The following is a 17,316-nucleotide window of genomic DNA, read 5'->3' on the forward strand; positions in this document are numbered from 1 at the left end:
TGGTGTTGGGGCCTTAGCCCACTGTCCAGGGATGCCGTACTTGTGTCATAGAATCATAGAATGGTTGGAAAGGACCTTAAGATCATCCAGTTCGAACCCCTTGCCATGGGCAGGGACACCTCACACTAGACCATGTTGCCCAAGGCTCTGTCCAACCTGGCCTTGAACACAGCCAGGGATGGGGCATTCACCACTTCTTTGGGCAACCTGTGCCAGTGCCTCACCACCCTCACAGTGAAGAACTTCTTCCTTAGATCTAACTGAACTTCCTCTGTTTCAGTTTGAACCCATCACCCCTTGCCCTATCGCTGCAGACCCTGATGAGGAGCCTCTCTCCGGCACCCTTGTAGGCCCCCTTCAGATACAGGAAGGCTGAAGGTGGGTGCGTGCCCACTCGCGGCTGCGCTGGGGCTGCGGGCAAGGGAGCTGTGTGTAGATGCAGGGCAGCGCGTACTGCGCGGGGCTGTGTGTCACTGCGTGCTAGGGGTGTGCGTGTGCGAGGTCGAGGCGGGTCCTCCTCCGCTCCCGCCCGCCGGCAGCCGCGGAGCTGTCCATGATCTCATCGGCAGCCCGGCCTCCTCCTCCTCCTCCTCCCGCGCCGCTCCGCCACCCCCAGCCGAGCTCGGGCAGCGGCAGCACCGCCCGGAAGGTCACCGGCCGCCGTCCGCCCCGCCTGGCCGCGGGCCGCGGTCCCCGTATGTGGTGGTGGGGTGGTGCTGCCGCGGGGCTGAGAGAGGCGGGCGCCGGCGGGAAGGAGCGTGGGGGCGAGAAGATGGCTGCCCCCGCGCCCCCCGCGCCGGAGGCGGCCCTCGCCCCCGCCGGCCCGCCGCGCCTTCGCCAGGTGGTGGTGGTGGTGCGGGCGGCGGGGATGGATGCTGCGGGCATGCTGCGGGGAGCGGGGGTCCCCCCACGAGGGAGCATGGCGAAATACGGGGAGCCGAGCGCACCGGCGGTGGGCGGAGGGATGGAGGGATGGGTGCGTTTCCATTCTCCTTCGTCCTTCAATAAAGAGACCCCATACCCACCCCAAAATACTTCCAGGCAGCACAGGTGCCTGAAAATCATTTCACCCACACGCGCGCAACTCCTGCGGGCAGAGGTGGTGCAGCGCCATACGTTTTGCAGTGCGTTCCCAGCTGTAGCAGAGAGAGCACCTCGAAAGGCACGGGTGAAATCTTAATGAACGTCATGCAGCAGTTTGCGAGCAGCTGCTCCCACAACGCTCTTCTGCTTGCATCCGTCTGTCCCCTCGCAAGAGGAGAGTGCTGGTGTGCGGTGGTTGCTGCATTGATTTACATTTGGAGCCGTGAAGTTGGTCGTGGGAGTTGGTTGAGGTTCTCCACCTGGCCGGGTCAGCTGCTTGGGGGTTTGGGGGGCTTCGTGCCATGCGCTCTTGGTGTTTCCTGGAAATTAGAGAGGCAGAAATGGAGGGACAGAGCACTGGCGTGTTCCAACTTGCTCTTTCCTGCTGAGGCTGTAATGTTACTGGGGTTATTAATAAAGAAAAAAAGAATTAATAAAGAAAAAGCTGATGAGGATTCCCAGTGAGTGATCAAATTATCTTCGTATAATCCAGCATAATCCAAATAGAAACCTGCCTGCCCAGTTTTGTTCACTTTCAACTGGTAGTACTGCTGACAAGGCAGTCTCGGGGGTCTGCAGTTGGGACAGGCACCTCTAAACTTGGAGGAGTGTCTGAACAATGTCACCCCCCTTATGGTCTGCAAGTCTGGGCTGAGTAACTGAAGCAAAAAGGCCTTTGTGTGGTTGCTTCCGACTCCGGCTGGAAATGCCACAAAAACAGCCACCCTCCTCACCCCCACAGATTTTGGCACTTCCTGTTCCTTGCTGGAAACGGGATGAAAAAAGAAGTGTCTGATTTTAGTAGCTAAGTTTGGGTTTAGGAGGGAGAACAACAAGCAGGGATCTTCCTGGTTTATTGCAATCCATACAAGGTGCTGTCGGCAGCACCAGCAGCACAGAGAGCATCCGGGAGAGAAAAGAAGTTCCAGACAGTAAAGGCAAAAAAGATGAACACCTCGAGCACCAGAGATCCTCACACAACCGGGCTTCTCTTTGCATACAACTCACTCTATGTGCTGGCTGGGACCAGGTATCCTTCCAACAGCGATTGTGACCCTTGGTGAAATGAAATGACAATGTAATATCCAGAATTAGCAGGTAGAAATCACGCATGAAAAAATTTGACTACTGCAGTTGTTTCACTGTCTCCCATGTGTTTTGGCCATCCATATTTAGAATTTATTTTTAATTGTGTTTAGGAAGAACTATGGCTATGGTGGATTTTGGTATTTAACTGCATTTTTGCTGCCCTTCAGTAAGATAGAAGTACATACAACTTGTTGGGTGACCTTCACAGGAATTTTCAAAGTCCATGAATAAATGCACAGATGCTTTGAACCTGAGCTGAGTATATTTTAGTTAAATGGAAACAGGCCAGTGATACTAAACACTGTGTTAGGCAATACTAGTTTTATGATTTAGTGAAGGAATCTAAAAGCCACCTTTACTAGAAGAGGTGGAATATCCTCTCCCTTGATGGTTAGGTGCTCTGGAGGGCTGAATTATACCTAGTGACTGTGCTGCATTCTAAACGGAAAAGTGAGAATTAAGCTGAGGTAGAGGTATCCGAATATGTTGTAATGTGCAAGCAGTTCAGTGTGTAGATAGGCCTAGACCTGACAACATGCCAGACGTAAAGTCTGCGGTAGAGCTAGGTAAGAAGTAGTTTTCCAGTTTTTTGAAGGTACGAGGTGCTCCAGAGTTTTGCTGTGTCACACTAGGGCAACCTTTCATAATTTTCCATGAAGTAAAGAAGAAAGATGCTGTAAACAGGCATAGCCCATCTTCCCTGGGGCTGTAAACCCCCTTGCTGCCTTGTTTGGGGCAAGAGATGGGGACGGGGGTTCCCACATCACTAGCCCTCAGGCTGCTCTAGGGTCCTTTTTGAGAACCAGTTCTCCTGTTGTGTCCCATTCAGAGTTACCTGTGCTTAGGCATCACTGGTCCAGCTGTACCTCCGAGTGTGTATGGATAAATCAATGATCTTAATCCATTATCTGTTAGGAAAAGAAAGTGGTGCAGGAGTGTCTATTACTGTGATTTAACTCATCTCAGTCGAAGTTGCTTATAGTTGAGCGAGTGTTAGCAGTCACACAGTAATTTTCCTGATGTTGTGCTGCTATTGATCCCCCTGAAATCCACTTTATTCCATATAAATCTCTTTTGGTGAAAGAACCTGTCTTGTAAGACGCTGCCTGGAACTGGAGGCCTTCTGTCTTCCTTTTCCTATTTAAGATACTTATTTCGGAAATATGGTTGGATGTATTTGGAAGTGGACTTTTGGAAGACACAGGAACTCCCTGTCGCTTTGTTTGCCTATGGATGTTTCTGTGGCAAAACTGTCCCTGTATTGTGAAACCATGGGAGCAAGACATGCCCTCGAGTACCAGGAGGGCAGAATATGAGACCTGCGGGTTTTACCCGATACCTTGTTACTAGCAGAGCCAAAGTCTCCACAAGCCATTGAGATCACTGGAAATAGGAAGTGTGTCTGGTCCTGTGTACGATGCCAGACGTGACTCTTTGGATGCGATAGCAATTCATCTCTATGCTCAAATGGTGCAGTTTTTCAGCCTGTCAGATTACATGAGCTCTAACAGATGAGGTCTAATTGGTATGAGGTCTCCACCTAGGGCTTGACAAAAATCTGGTAGAGCGAACACTCCAAATGTGGGACTGCATGAGCAAGTGTTCTTATTATTTTCTTTTCTCAAGGAGTTTCCCCTTCTAACTAGTAGATTTTGTCTTCTACCGTTATATATTTTTCTCCTGTAAAGGAGGAGGAAACAAACCCTTCTAAATCCCTGTATGCCACTGCAGTGTTACATCTGAGCCATTAATACTACTGACTACTCATATGCTACTGATGTGCTTTGGTCCTGCGTTTTCTCACCCACCACTCTTTATCCCACTCCCCAGGCTTTTCCTACTGTAGGAGTTTTTCTTTGTCCCCTACTGTTTGTGGGATTTGAGGATATTTTAAGTTTCTTTTCCATGGATGGTTTAGACTCCCAGCCCACACTTGCAGCTGCTTTGCTTGGGACACTCTGTTTGCCTTTCCATCTTTGCTGGCATAGATTCTAGTTCCATAATTTCAAAAATTAGATTGGTTTCATTTCCCCATTTGCAAAGTTTCTTTGAACTTTAATTGGATTCAAGCTTTTTTTTTTCATTTTACCTTCTGCTACTACAAAGGATTAGGACTGATTTGTTCAAAACCAGAATGACTTGAAAATCAGCATCGCAAAGTACTCAGGCATCCCAGCACTGGGTAAAGAGAACATCTATCAGAATGAACATGTCTGTCAGTGAACCATATGACAGGGAAAAGGGTGCTAGGAAATGTCTTCTCACTGGTTTGAAATGCTGAAACATAATGCATGATGAACCTGTTGCATAATAGATGTAGGCTGATGTAGAAAAAGATTAATTACACTTAGCACATAAATGACTACATGTATCCATATTACATGTAAAAATGACTATGCTACGGTGTTACTTCAGTTGCAAAATCAAGCACTTAGTAGTTACAAACTAATAGAATTAAGGACTATGCAAGCTTAATTCTGTTCCCTTCTGTGTCTGTCCTTTACACTGAATTGGACTCTGGAAAAAAAAAACCAAACCAAACATACTTAAGTGATCATATAATTAGAAGGTGAATCACAATATATGATAACACACTGTAGCATAACAAACATACTTCTGCCACACTGCCAGGTTGTGTTTGCCAGGAAAAGGAAAATAGTAATTTTGGAAAGCTTGCTTCCCAGTCGAATATGAAGTGAATTTGCAAGCAGAGATTAAATGTACAGCTCCAGGTCCTTACCTGGATGTTCAGCAGTATTTGTGTTTCAGTCACCTGAATAACAATCTTGAGGCAGGCAACAGAGATACTGGAGCGTCTTAAAAAAAAAAAAAAAGGCAGCAAAAGATCTCCATAATAACTAAAATCACAAAAATTACAGGCAGTCCTTGGCATTCAGCCCCATTTTCATGACATCCAGCAGCTGAAACATAGACCCTGCAAGACTGTGGCTGTGGGTTGGTTGCATTTACTCAAAAGATTGCTCCAAAATCTTGGAAATTAGCAGATCCTCTTGATCCCACATTCTAAAATGAGGGAACAACAGTGAATTGTTCTGATTTATTCAGAAAATGCATGCAAAGATCTACCACGAAAACCACTTCAGTTTGGGCTAGCGTTTTTTAGCCTGCTGTGGAGGGGAAGATTTTCAGTTTGAAAATCCATTCATGGTCCAATCAGGTCTTGTCTTGGTTTGTAGAAAAAAAATTGGAAAAGCAAAACAAAAGGAAGGGAAAAAGTAAAGCGAGTTTGTGAGTGGGCATTAAACATGTTCCCTGACTAAGTTAATTTAGTAAATCCTGTCAGGTGCCCTGATGTGTATGTAGTACTGGAGTATCTAAACCAGGTGGGAAGGAAACTGTAATGTATAAAACCAGAAGTTGATGATTTTAGGTGAATCAATGGGACAGAGCTTCCCCAGATGGCCCTTGGGGCAGGTGGGCAGGACTGTGACACCCCCAAAAAGAAACCCAGCAGGAGACCCTTTGATGCTGGGCTGTACTACAGGTTTATTCTGGAAAACAATATTGAAATGCAACCAGGCGACTGCCAAATTGCTGACGGAAAGGGGTTTTCGGAGGAAGGCATCTCTGAAGATGGTGGGTGCAGGGAGCAGGCACCCCTCAGGGATCACTGAGCCTTGCTCTGCTCCTATATATTGGATCAAAATCGATATATTGAAAGAAAATCAATATATTGAAAAGAATATTGAAAAGACAAACCAAATATTTCCTTAAATCTCCTCAGTCTTTCATTACCTTTCAGTAGCCTGGCCTAAGAGCTGTGGCAATTACACCCAGCTGGTGCTAATTGTGAGGTTCCTCACACCACGGTCCTGTAACTCACCTGGTCACTTCATACAGTGATCTGGGGGAAGGTTCCAGAAGGCATTTGTCTCAGGAGGGTGGCTGTATTCCTCTCCCCAGGCAAGAGGCTGCTCCAGCGTGGCTGCTCATGGGTGATTACTAGAGGTAGTGGTTTGTTTTGCTGTATTTTTAATATAAATGCTTAAGAAATGGGTTGAATTAAGGATTACAATTTGATACTGGTTTCTGTGTTAATATTGGATCTCCTGTGTTGCTGTTTCTGATGCTCTGTATTTGTTAGGAAGTTTCTTCACGTGAATTCTCATGTGTATCTTACGAGTAAAGTTTTTGGGAGAGTCTTCTTGGTTTCTTGTTTGGTTTTTGTGTTTCTTGTGTGCGTGTGCCTTTGGGTTTTCTGGTGTAAGTTTCTTGTTTGTTTTTATTTTTATTTCTTTTTTCTCTCTGCCCCCCTACCCCGTGTTCCCTCTCTCAGAAGATTTATACATGACAGTGCTACCAAAGGCTGTTTTTTGGCTGTTTTTTGGTTTAAGTTTTTGCTTAGGGAGTTGTCGGAGATGCCAACCACAAAAGATGCCAAGGGGCTGGCTGGGCTGAGCGGCTGCCCACTATTTTGTGGGGCAGTGGCTGCACTGGGGAGGGAACAAATACCATAGCTTGCTTTGGAAAAAGCAGCTCCTGCATGCCTCTTGTCCAAGAGGTTTTGCTTCTTAACTTGCCTGTTAAATATTGAAGGAATAGTACTTGCCCATGGCAGGGGGGTTGGAACTAGATGATCTTAAGGTCCTTTCCAACCCTAACTATTCTATGATTCTATTCTTATCGGTAAATAAAACCACATGAAAACAAAGAAAGCCCCCCTCAAAAACCTCAACGCAAGCTCTGTGAGCCTTTTGGTGCGAAATACTGATCCCTGCGTAGGTATCGTGGAAAGACAGCTTGTTGCTCTTAATATCTGTGTCTTTGTTGCCTCCCATGGTTAGGTCTTTGTAAGGTAATAGTAACATTTGCAGCGAAACAGCAAATGGTCATGGAGAATGTGCAGTGTCTGGTTTAAGTTCTGTTACGAAGTATTTACTGTGATGTTTTCTTTGTACAGGATTTTAGGCTTTAGTGGTAAGGTGGGTTTTGTGGATTACTTGAGGCTGTCTTCCTCCAAGGAACTAGAACAGCTCCACCTGAATTGGGTCTCTGTAGTGTGTCATTACCATGCTATGTTGTAATATATCACTGCATGTGATGTCATACATGGAGTGACAAGTGGAAAGGCTGATGTTATAGCAACAGGGAAGTGATTTTGGTACCTGAGCTCATCCTCAGGTGTCAGTCTTGAGCAACAGTCACTGAACATATGCTCCGCAGAGAGCTTAGCTGGGCCTCCTCTCCTGCTGGTGTGTGTTTGTGTTGAGAGAAATTTCTTCTGCGTGTATAAACAGTAACTGGTAAATGGGCTTTAGAAGTCTCCTAGTTAACTGTCAATAAAGAACTAACAAAGTAGGGAAAATATTTGACTAATCACAATATGTTCTGTTCTGAGGGCTGCCCTTTCTTTCTCTTCTCCTTCAAGCACCTTATTGCCCTTTCTTGGATGGTGAGAAAGCTGGGAATTTAGACAGAGCTGTTGTATTTAGCAGGATGTAGACTTCAAAACGTACCATTAAAAAAAAGTAATCTGTAATTTTGGTATACATTCTTAAAAAAAAAAAAGAAATATTTAAGTAAAGGGGGTGGTGAGTTAGAAATTGCTGCTCATTAATGTGTGGAGGTTTATGAACTTGCTGCATTCGAAGTCTGTTGTTGAGGGGTTTTTTTGTAGCAATGTAAGCTGGTGGCTGGCTGAAACCATCTGATAAAGTTTCTGTTGGAAAGCTTTAGGGCTGGAAGCTGGGCCTTCCTCGCTGAAAGCGTTGGGAGTAACGCTGTACAGAAGACGGGTTAAAAGTGCAGTGCTGCAGACTTTCAGAACTGTGAATGTGTCAAGGTGAAATTTTTTCAATTTAGCTAGAACCATTTCTTCTCTGATGATTAATATGTAGTGCTTGGTGTCCTGATGTTTTTCTGACAATTGGCTGAACGTCCAAACTAGGCTAGTGGGTGCTAAGCCCTTGATGTACAGACAACAGCAGTGGCATGGCAGCTTTGCTAATGAGATTATGGCAATAATGTTGGAGTCGTGCTTTGTTCTCCTTCTACCTCAGGACACAAAATTGCAACCCTCAGAGCTGAAGCGTTTGTGAAAGTCACTCTGGGAAATATTTTTCAAATATATGCCTTCTGTAAGTTCTCTAATAATATCCTGGAGTCATATTTGTATCTGGTTTTGCATGTTCTGTGCCATAACTACTGGTATTGACTACATGAAGCTGCTCTGCATTAATCAAGTTAAAGTTCTGGGCAAGTTGTAGGTCATATCTGAGGTTCCCAACATGAAGAAAAATGGGCTGTGAGTTGTGGGGCTGCACAGTACTTACAGCTCAACTAGTTGTTGTCTCTGCTTGTACTGTTTGGGTGGGGTTTTTTGTGTTTTGTTTTGGCTGCCTGGTCTTGAAGTATTTTGATTTATCTGCAGAACTTTATTACTGTATAGAATATTAAGAGTGCAGTATGTAATGGGGCAGTTACTTGAGACTTCCTGCATTAAAGGAATCTTTGTTTATGCAACAAGGATTCATTCATCACCCTCCCACCCTCACCCCTTTGTTAACTCTTTATATTCAGTTCTACTGGTGTATATAAAATGATAGCTACCGGAGATGGAGTTGGTAACCTGTCCCTTTCAGGGGTTCTCTTTCTGTGGTGTTTTGACTGTTGATAACCAAGGCAAGTTTCTGAAGTTACCTGCTTGTAACTTGTGAAGTTACCTTGTCTTGCTGATAACTTCAAGTTGTGCTTGCTGAAAACAGGTAAGGAGCTTTATGAAATGTATCCCTTTCTTATTTTGAGCTTTATTTGAGTTGCTTTATTTTTAAGATGATCTTCCATGGAAGTGACTGGTCTCTATGTGCCAAGCTGCTAGTGTGAAGGTCCGAGCTGGTAATGGTGTAACTGTCATCCTGTTCTTCACTGCTTTTAAGATTTTGAATTCTTTAGGCGTCTGGTTAGTTTTGCCGGAACCCTTGCATCAGGTATTACATTCATTATTGCTTATTCTAAATGAGTTAAGGATCATGTATTTCACAACAGACCAAACTGGAGCAGCTTTTGATCCCTCTAGTAATTGCTGTTTGCAAAGAGTGTTGAACATGTGCGTGAATATATTGGTGCAGCTGTTGTGAGGGCATGACTGAGGGGAGTGGGGCAGGGTGGGTGGGAAGTGGTGTGAGGCACAAGTTTACATGAAGAAATGGTGTGCAACCTCAAGTCCTGCCGATCGTGCAAAAGGTGTCAGAGGTCTTGACATAAGTTTTGTGAGAACTTTAATCTCATGGAATGTTTTCAAACGCCCAATGGATGTATTTCAAGTGTTCAGACTGGCTGGATGCGAGCTGGTGAAACAGTGCTGTAAATCCTCTTATTGTTTATGTTGGGTCTAATGGTGAAGTACAGAAGCATAGACTCACAGACTGGTTTGGGTTGGAAAGGACCTTAAAGCTCATCTAGTTCCAACCGCCTGCCACAGGCAGGGACACCTTCCACTAGACCAGGTTGCTCCAAGCCCTGTCTAACCCAGCCTTGAACATTGGCAGGGTTAGGGCAAGTATTGTTTAATGAAGTTACCTCTGAAAAGATTGAGGGTGTCCAGACCTAATTCATCTTCTCCTGCAGTCTTTCTAAATTTCACAGTTCTTTTTCTTTCAGAAAAAAGGAAAAAAGTCATCATAGATGACTTGCCAACCTACATCCAGAAAATAGCAAACTGTGGGCAACTTCCATTTTGTAACTCCTATGCACCATGAGAAATAGGCATGCACCCAAAATCTTTGGTTTAAAGCAAAACAACACAGACACCCCCCCCACCCCAGGTACACCCCCCCTACATATGCAGCTCCAAGAGGAGAAAATAAACTTTCCAGTTAATTCTGAACCAGGCTGGTTTTTATATGATCAAAGTTAGCAACCGGCTGCTAGAGCATGCGACCAGAACTCTTCTGAAGTATGTTTTGTAGGCTATTTTCGTGTGCTTACAGCTACGTGAATCCTTTGAGATGGTTTTGTTATTTTATCTTTATAAAATCTTTCTCTCCCCCTCTGCGTGAGGAACGACTGCCAATCCTTGGTCATCTATGACCCTCAGCTGCTGCTGCTCTCAGGAATGTGCGTTTTGTTCCAGCAGCGGCCACAGTTCCCTCTGATGTGTCCTGTACACGTAGGTGGGAGGCGCGGGAGCTGGCAGGGAAAGAGGCAGGACTCTGCCATGAGTAGAACTCTCTCGTGACTGCACGAGAGTTTTCTGGGAACTTGAACTTGCTCGGGCTGGGTGCTGATATCCTGGCCTCGATTCAAGGCGGTATTTTAGTTCTTGCTGAGAGCGGCAGCTGGTCAGTGCACAGAAGCCGAAGCCTGGTTTGCTAGCCCGGCATAGCAGACAGGGATGTCGCATTCTGCATGTACAGCTCTTGTAACAGGGTAAACACCGACAATTTTTAGATTCCGTTCACTTCACTAATAATTTAATCTTGGATTTCCTACAAATAGTCTCTTGTATCTGAACCTGCCCTTTACTGAGACCATTTCTGAGAATTATTTCTGCAGTGGTTGGAGGCTTGTACTGGAAATGCTCTACCTTGAATCATTGCTGGGTTCATTGTCTTGGTATGCTTTATTTGCTGTCTCCTGACTGCCTGGTGTTTGACAAGGTGGATGTTCCAAGCAATTTTAGGGCTCTCTAATATGGATAATGTTGGTGTATACCTGAAAACAAGAAAATAGGTCTGACACCCCTCCTCCTGGTCTGAATTTTTCGCATTTTGGTCCCTTATCAGGGACCAGAAGCACACGGGATTTTCCACGCAATGACAATAGATGAAAAAATGCTATTGCAGAAACCTGGCATGAGCACAGTGCAATTCCAAGGCTGAATGTTTCAGCATAGTCCATTTGAGTTGCCAGATCATATTTTCTTGTGTATCTGTTTTCAAACAGTCATATAATCTTAGGAAGGTCTTTAGAGCCAAAGCCTGCATTCCTGTAAGACTACCACGTTCATGCTATTTGAGCATTCATTATTTCCTTCAGGTTACAGGAATACAAAGCTGTTATGTGTGTCATCTTACCATTAAAGGGAAAAGTTTAGGTTCAGTAAACATTTGCTTTATATTAATTATAACAGTGGATCACTTGCTGAAAGAAAGAAAAAAACCAAACCCCAAACAATGAACTCGATTTCCAGAAATTCTTTTAGGGTAACTTCGGAAGTTCTCAGATTGCAATTGGAGAAAACTATTCACTAAAAAGGGAGAAAGAACAGCAGAGGATCTTGGGTTTCTGTGGCACTAAAATGCAGAAGGGGGAAGCTTTATGGTTCTCACAATGACAGTTGGAGAAGTGAGCAAGAAGAGTTAGGTATAAATATTTAGAAGTCAAAGTACCTCTGCAAAACTGCCATTGCATCCAGTAGCTGTTAGTTCCCCTTCAGTTTCTTCAGCTTGAAGAAGAGAATCTATATTTAGTAAAGCAAGTGTGTATGAATTCTATATAAAATCATTTTGTCTGACATGTTGTGTATGTATTAAGATTTGTAAGTTGATGGGCAGGCACTGTAGAAAGTTGGTTGATATTCTATAATATTAAATCACTTCCTCAGCATGGGCTAATGAATGATAACCTCTTATTGCCCAGACTAATACTGCTACTGCCAGATAACTTATTTGCTCCTGGTCTTGGACAAGGGGTAGTGGGTTTAAACTGAAACAGGGGAAGTTCAGAATCTAACCTGGAAGAAGTTCTTTACTGTCAGGATGCTCAGGCATTGGCACAGGCTGCCCAAAGAAGCAGTAAATGCTCCATCCCTGGCAGTGTTCAAGGCCAGGTTGGACAGAGCCTGGGGTGACATGGTCTAGTGTGAGGCGTCCCTGCCCATGGCAGGGGGTTGGAACTAGATGATCCTTTTCAACCCAACCATTCTATGATTCTATGGTCTTGGTCTGAGTTCTGCTATTGCAGCTCCTTTAATGTCAAGGTCAAAAGCATCCAGCTCTTCCTGTGTGCTTCTGATAATGTCTCTGGGCATTCTGGGTTACCTGTTGATGGTAGCATGTGTATCCAGCAAGGCATGAGTTGACATGTTCCACCCGACAGCCCAGAGTGATGCACAGTGCCATATTCCCCCGTGTTAGTTGTTCAGGGCTCCATGGTTCCAGTAGCAAAGGCCCCCTCACTGGCTGGGTTTGGCTTTCCAGGTTTCTAGCAGTCTTTTCAGGTGATGCTCAGATGTGCCAATGGATACAAAGAAGTCTCTGTCAAGGTTTTATGTTTTTGTCTGCACTTGATGGAGCTGGGGGTCTCCTTTGTAATTGTATATTAAGAAATACTGGATTGCCTCAAAGGCTACTTGAGACAATCCAGATATGATAGAATATAGAGGTGAGGTGCAGTGGCGGGGGTGGTAAAAAGCTATGGTTATCTGTAATGTGACCTGACACAGCCCTCAGTGCAACTAAACATAGTTTGTTATTCTTGGCACCTGTTAGCCTGCGTGTTACTGTGCCTGTTTTGGAGTGGTGCATCTCACCCCAGACCTTTACCTATCATTAATCCCCACTTTATAGGAAAGGCAGTTGGCTTGTCTTTTTAAGTTTCACTTCTGTAAAAATACGTAAACCTCTTGGAATATCTGCCCTTTGAGGCATTTGGTGGCCATCTCCTTCGAGGAGATGGGCACCTTCTGTTGTCGCATTGAGTTTTAATTTGACCAGTGCCTGCAGGACTTTTTGACATTGAGCTTTACTGGTGCATCACCAACAGGCAGCAATACTCCAGCATATCCATCTTCTCCTGCTAACTGTTGCTGGTGAAAGTATGGGTGTATTGCAGCTGTGATTTCTGCCCTTTCACCCTTTTTTTCCTTTCATCAAGGCTTTGCAGAGTTAGAGATTCCTTTCAGTCATAGAAAACTGCTGAGCAACAGCATAGTGGGGTTTTTTTGAGATTAATAATAGAATGTCGCGATGACTTTGCTAATTATGATCTACGGGTTTGAAATACTAGAAATGTCATGTAGTGTAGAAACAAGCTCCAAGTCAATCCTCCAGCTCCCTACAGCACTATTGCTACGACAAACAAACCCCAGAACATAAACCAAATAGCAGCAGGAGCGGATGGATTATTAACAAGGAATTGAAGTTGGCCACCTTGATTTCAGCTCCTGCTTGAAATTCCTTATTAGTCTGCATTGCTTCTGCAAATCACAAAATCAGCATCCACTTAAAGGCAGCAAATTTCAGAACATGTTCTTAAGCCTTTTTAGTCAAGTTCTACTTGTGGAATACACTGCCAATCATTATTAAGCTGATGCTGAGGTGTGAGCTGATGTTGTGAAACCCATCTTGATGTGAACTGAATCTATGTAAGAGGCTGGAGAGATAACAGTGTAGCAATACTTGTTTTGTCTTGAATTTTAATTCAGCTGGATTTCAAATGGAATTTCTAAGACTTGTACATACAACCTGAAGAACAAATTTGCAAATGCCTGGAGTGGCTCACTGTTACAGAATACATAGCGTCTTTGTTCAGCAATTCCCAAGAGAAATTAATTTGTAATAATAAATGTTGTGAAGCTGGCTACTTAAAACAGAGGCTCAGCTGTAGAAAATACACTGTTGTAAAAAAATCTATATCGAGTCTTACTCAAAACAGCGTCATGCTCTTTGCTGAAAGATAAATGAAGGTTTACTTGATGTCTGTTTTTTTGGAAATATATATATTTTTAAAGACGAAATAGAGTATATGTACCAAAGACTTCATGCTTAACGAAGAAATGGCAATAAGTCCTCTAGACTTATTCTCCTAGTGAAGTGGCTAGAGTAGCACATAATGATACATAATAAAGACCAAAAAATTGGAAAATGCTGGCCTAAGGTGCATTCTAAAGCTATGTTTTTCATATTGTAGCAAGTTAAAAGGACTAGAGCAGAAAAAGTAAAGTATGAAAGTATTTCAAAATCAAAGACAATAAAAATTTCTTACTGTAAATGGCCGATTACTTTAATCTTTGTCTTTAAACTCTTAATAGCTGTAGTTATTGTGTTTGTGGGTCAGGATCAAAGGGAAAACAGCAATGGGGGACATTACGGTGGGGGTCTGTTACAGGCCGCCTGATCAAGAGGACTCTGTGGATGAAGCGCTCTACAGACAGATAGGAGCAGCCTCACGCTCGCAGGCCCTTGTCCTCATGGGGGACTTCAACCATCCTGACATCTGTTGGAGGGACGGTACGGCCCGGCACAGGCAATCCAGGAGGTTCCTCGATTGTGTGGAAGACAACTTCCTCTTTCAAGCAATAGAGGAGCCAACAAGGAGAGGTGCCATGCTTGACCTCGTGCTCACCAACAGGGAGGGACTGGTTGGAAATGTAACGCTCCAGGGCAGCCTTGGCTCTAGTGATCACGAGATGGTTGAGTTTGAGATCCTCAGGACAGTGAGAAGAGTGTGCAGCAAGCTCACTGCCCTGGACTTCAAGAAAGCAGACTTTGGCCTCTTCAGGAACCTCCTTAGTAAGGTTTCATGGGATACAGTCCTGGAGGGCAGGGGGGCCCAAGACTGCTGGTCGATATTCAAGGATCACCTGCTATGTGCTCAAGAGTGTTGCATCCCGACTAGAAGAAAGTGCAGCAGGAGGGCCAGGAGACCTCCATGGATGGACAAGGAGCTGCTGAGGAAACTTAGAGGGAAAAAGAAGCTTATAGAAGGTGGAAGTGAGGACAGGCGGCCTGGGAAGAATATAGGAGCATTGCCCGGGAAGCTAGGGACCAGGTTAGGAAAGCTAAGGCCCAGCTAGAATTAAGTTTGGCAAGGAATGTAAAAGATAACAGGAAAGGATTCTATAGATACGTAGCAAATAAAAGACAGACTAGGGACAACGTGGGCCCTCTCCGGAAGCTATCAGGAGAACTGGCTACCATGGATTTGGAGACAGCTGAGGTTTTTAATGACTTCTTTGCCTCAGTCTTCACCAGCAAATGCTCTGACCACACCATGAAAGTCTTGGAAAGCAGATGCAGGGACTGTGAAAATGAAGACCTTAGGCCCACTGTAGGAGAGGATCAGGTTCGAGACCATCTTAAGAACCTGAATGTGCACAATTCCATGGGACCTGATGAAATCTATCCACGGGTCCTGAAGGAGCTGGCAAATGAATTTGCTAAACCACTGTCCATCATATTCGAAAAATCCTGGCAGTCAGGTGAAGTTCCTGATGACTGGAAGAAGGGTAATATAACCCCCATTTTCAAGAAGGGGAAGGTGGAAGACCCAGGGAACTACAGACCAGTCAGCCTCACCTCTGTGCCTGGCAAAATCTTGGAACAGTTTCTCCTGGAAAACATGCTAAGGCACATGAAAAACAACGAGGTGGTTGGTGACAGCCAACATGGCTTCACTAAGGGGAAATCCTGTCTGACCAATTTGGTCGCCTTCTATGATGGAGCCACGGAACTGATGGACAGGGGCAGAGCACTTGACGTCATCTACCTGGACTTGTGCAAAGCGTTTGACACTGTCCCGCACGACATCCTTGTCTCCAAATTGGAGAGACATCAATTTGATAGATGGACCACTTGGTGGATAAAAAAACTGGCTCGATGGCCGCACGCAAAGAGTTGTGGTAAATGGCTCGATGTCCAGTTGGAAACCTGTAACGAGTGGTGTCCCTCAGGGATCGGTGTTGGGACCGGTCCTGTTCAACATCTTTGTCAGTGACATGGACAGTGGGATTGAGTGCGCCCTCAGCAAGTTTGCCGATGACACCAAGCTGTGTGGCTCGGTTGATACGTTGGAGGGAAGGGATGCCATCCAGAGGGACCTTGACATGCTTGTGAGGTGGGCTGATGCCAACCTTATGAAGTTTAACCAAGCCAAGTGTAAGGTCCTACACCTGGGTCGGGGCAATCCCAGGCACTGCTACAGGTTGGACAGAGAAGAGATTCAGAGCAGCCCTGCAGAGAAGGACTTGGGGGTGTCGGTTGATGAGAAACTTAACATGAGCCAGCAGTGTGCGCTTGCAGCCCAGAAACCAACCGTATCCTGGGCTGCATCAAAAGAAGCGTGACCAGCAGGTCGAAGGAAGTGATCCTGCCCCTCTACTCTGGTCTCGTGAGACCTCACTTGGAGTACTGCGTACAGTTCTGGTGTCCTCAACATAAAAAGGACATGGAGCTGTTGGAGCGAGTCCAGAGGAGGGCCACGAGGATGATAAGAGGGCTGGAGCACCTCCTGTATGAAGACAGGCTGAGAGAGTTGCCGCTGTTCAGCCTGGAGAAGAGAAGCTGCATGGAGACCTCAGAGCAGCCTTCCAGTATCTGAAGGGGGTCTATAAGGATGCTGGGGAGGGACTCTTCCTTAGGGACTGTAGTGGTAGGACAAGGGGTAATGGGTTCAAACTTAAACAGGGGAAGTTTAGATTAGATATAAGGAAGAAGTTCTTTACAGTGAGGGTGGTGAAGCACTGGAATGGGTTGCCCAGGGAGGTTGTGGATGCTCCATCCCTGGCGGTGTTCAAGGTGTTGGACAAAGCCTTGGACCACATGGTTTAGGGCAAGGTGTCCCTGCCCATGGCAGGGGGCTTGGAACTAGATGATCTTAAGGTCCTTTCCAACCCTTACTATTCTATGATTCTATGGTTATAATGACTGTAGCTGTCATAAAATGATCTCGACCTAAACGCAGTTATGAAGATGTGTTTTCAGAAGCACACTTTGATACAGGAGTGAAGAATTCAATCTTCTCATTCGGAGATGACACAAATGTATTTTTGGTCCCTGTTTGTAGGAAGATGGATTTATGTGTGGCAGAACATTTACCATGGTAACGTAGGTTATGATAGCTGAGCCACTGCCTTTTCCATACTTAAGATCTGGAGGAAGTAATGAAATAACTATAAAAGGTGATGTTTCTATTGCTTTTCTAATTACGTTAATGAGTATATATTTCACTCAAAGCCCACTTAATGTATAATTAAAGTAATTTTTATGCTATTTATCAAATTTAAACAACATAAATATGCATACAGAAGTCAGTATGCATTTGGAGAAATCCTTCTAAGCACCGAATAACAGTTTGCACAGGGCATTTTGTGTCAGATCTATATACCTCTTGTAGATGGAAAACCTGTACAAACCTAACTGGAGATAGACTGTAGCCCTTGATTGCAATTACATATCTCTGTTG

General features: G+C 44.8%; 1 protein-coding gene across 19 annotated transcripts in view; it reads left to right on the forward strand.

Annotated features, from left to right (window-relative positions):
• The first annotated feature begins 548 nt into the window (after positions 1-548).
• The window catches only part of ANK2 (ankyrin 2), a 340,186-nt gene continuing 323,418 nt past the window's right edge, over positions 549-17,316 (forward strand). For all 19 annotated transcript variants that reach the window (XM_030479945.1, XM_030479950.1, XM_030479959.1 and 16 more), the window contains exon 1: positions 549-841. In XM_030479945.1, the coding sequence (XP_030335805.1) occupies positions 554-841 (288 nt within the window). In that variant the 5' untranslated portion in view covers positions 549-553. The remainder of the gene's footprint in view (positions 842-17,316) is intronic.

This window comes from Strigops habroptila, chromosome 3, assembly GCF_004027225.2.
Source record: "Strigops habroptila isolate Jane chromosome 3, bStrHab1.2.pri, whole genome shotgun sequence".
Taxonomy (NCBI): Eukaryota; Metazoa; Chordata; class Aves; order Psittaciformes; family Psittacidae; genus Strigops; species Strigops habroptila.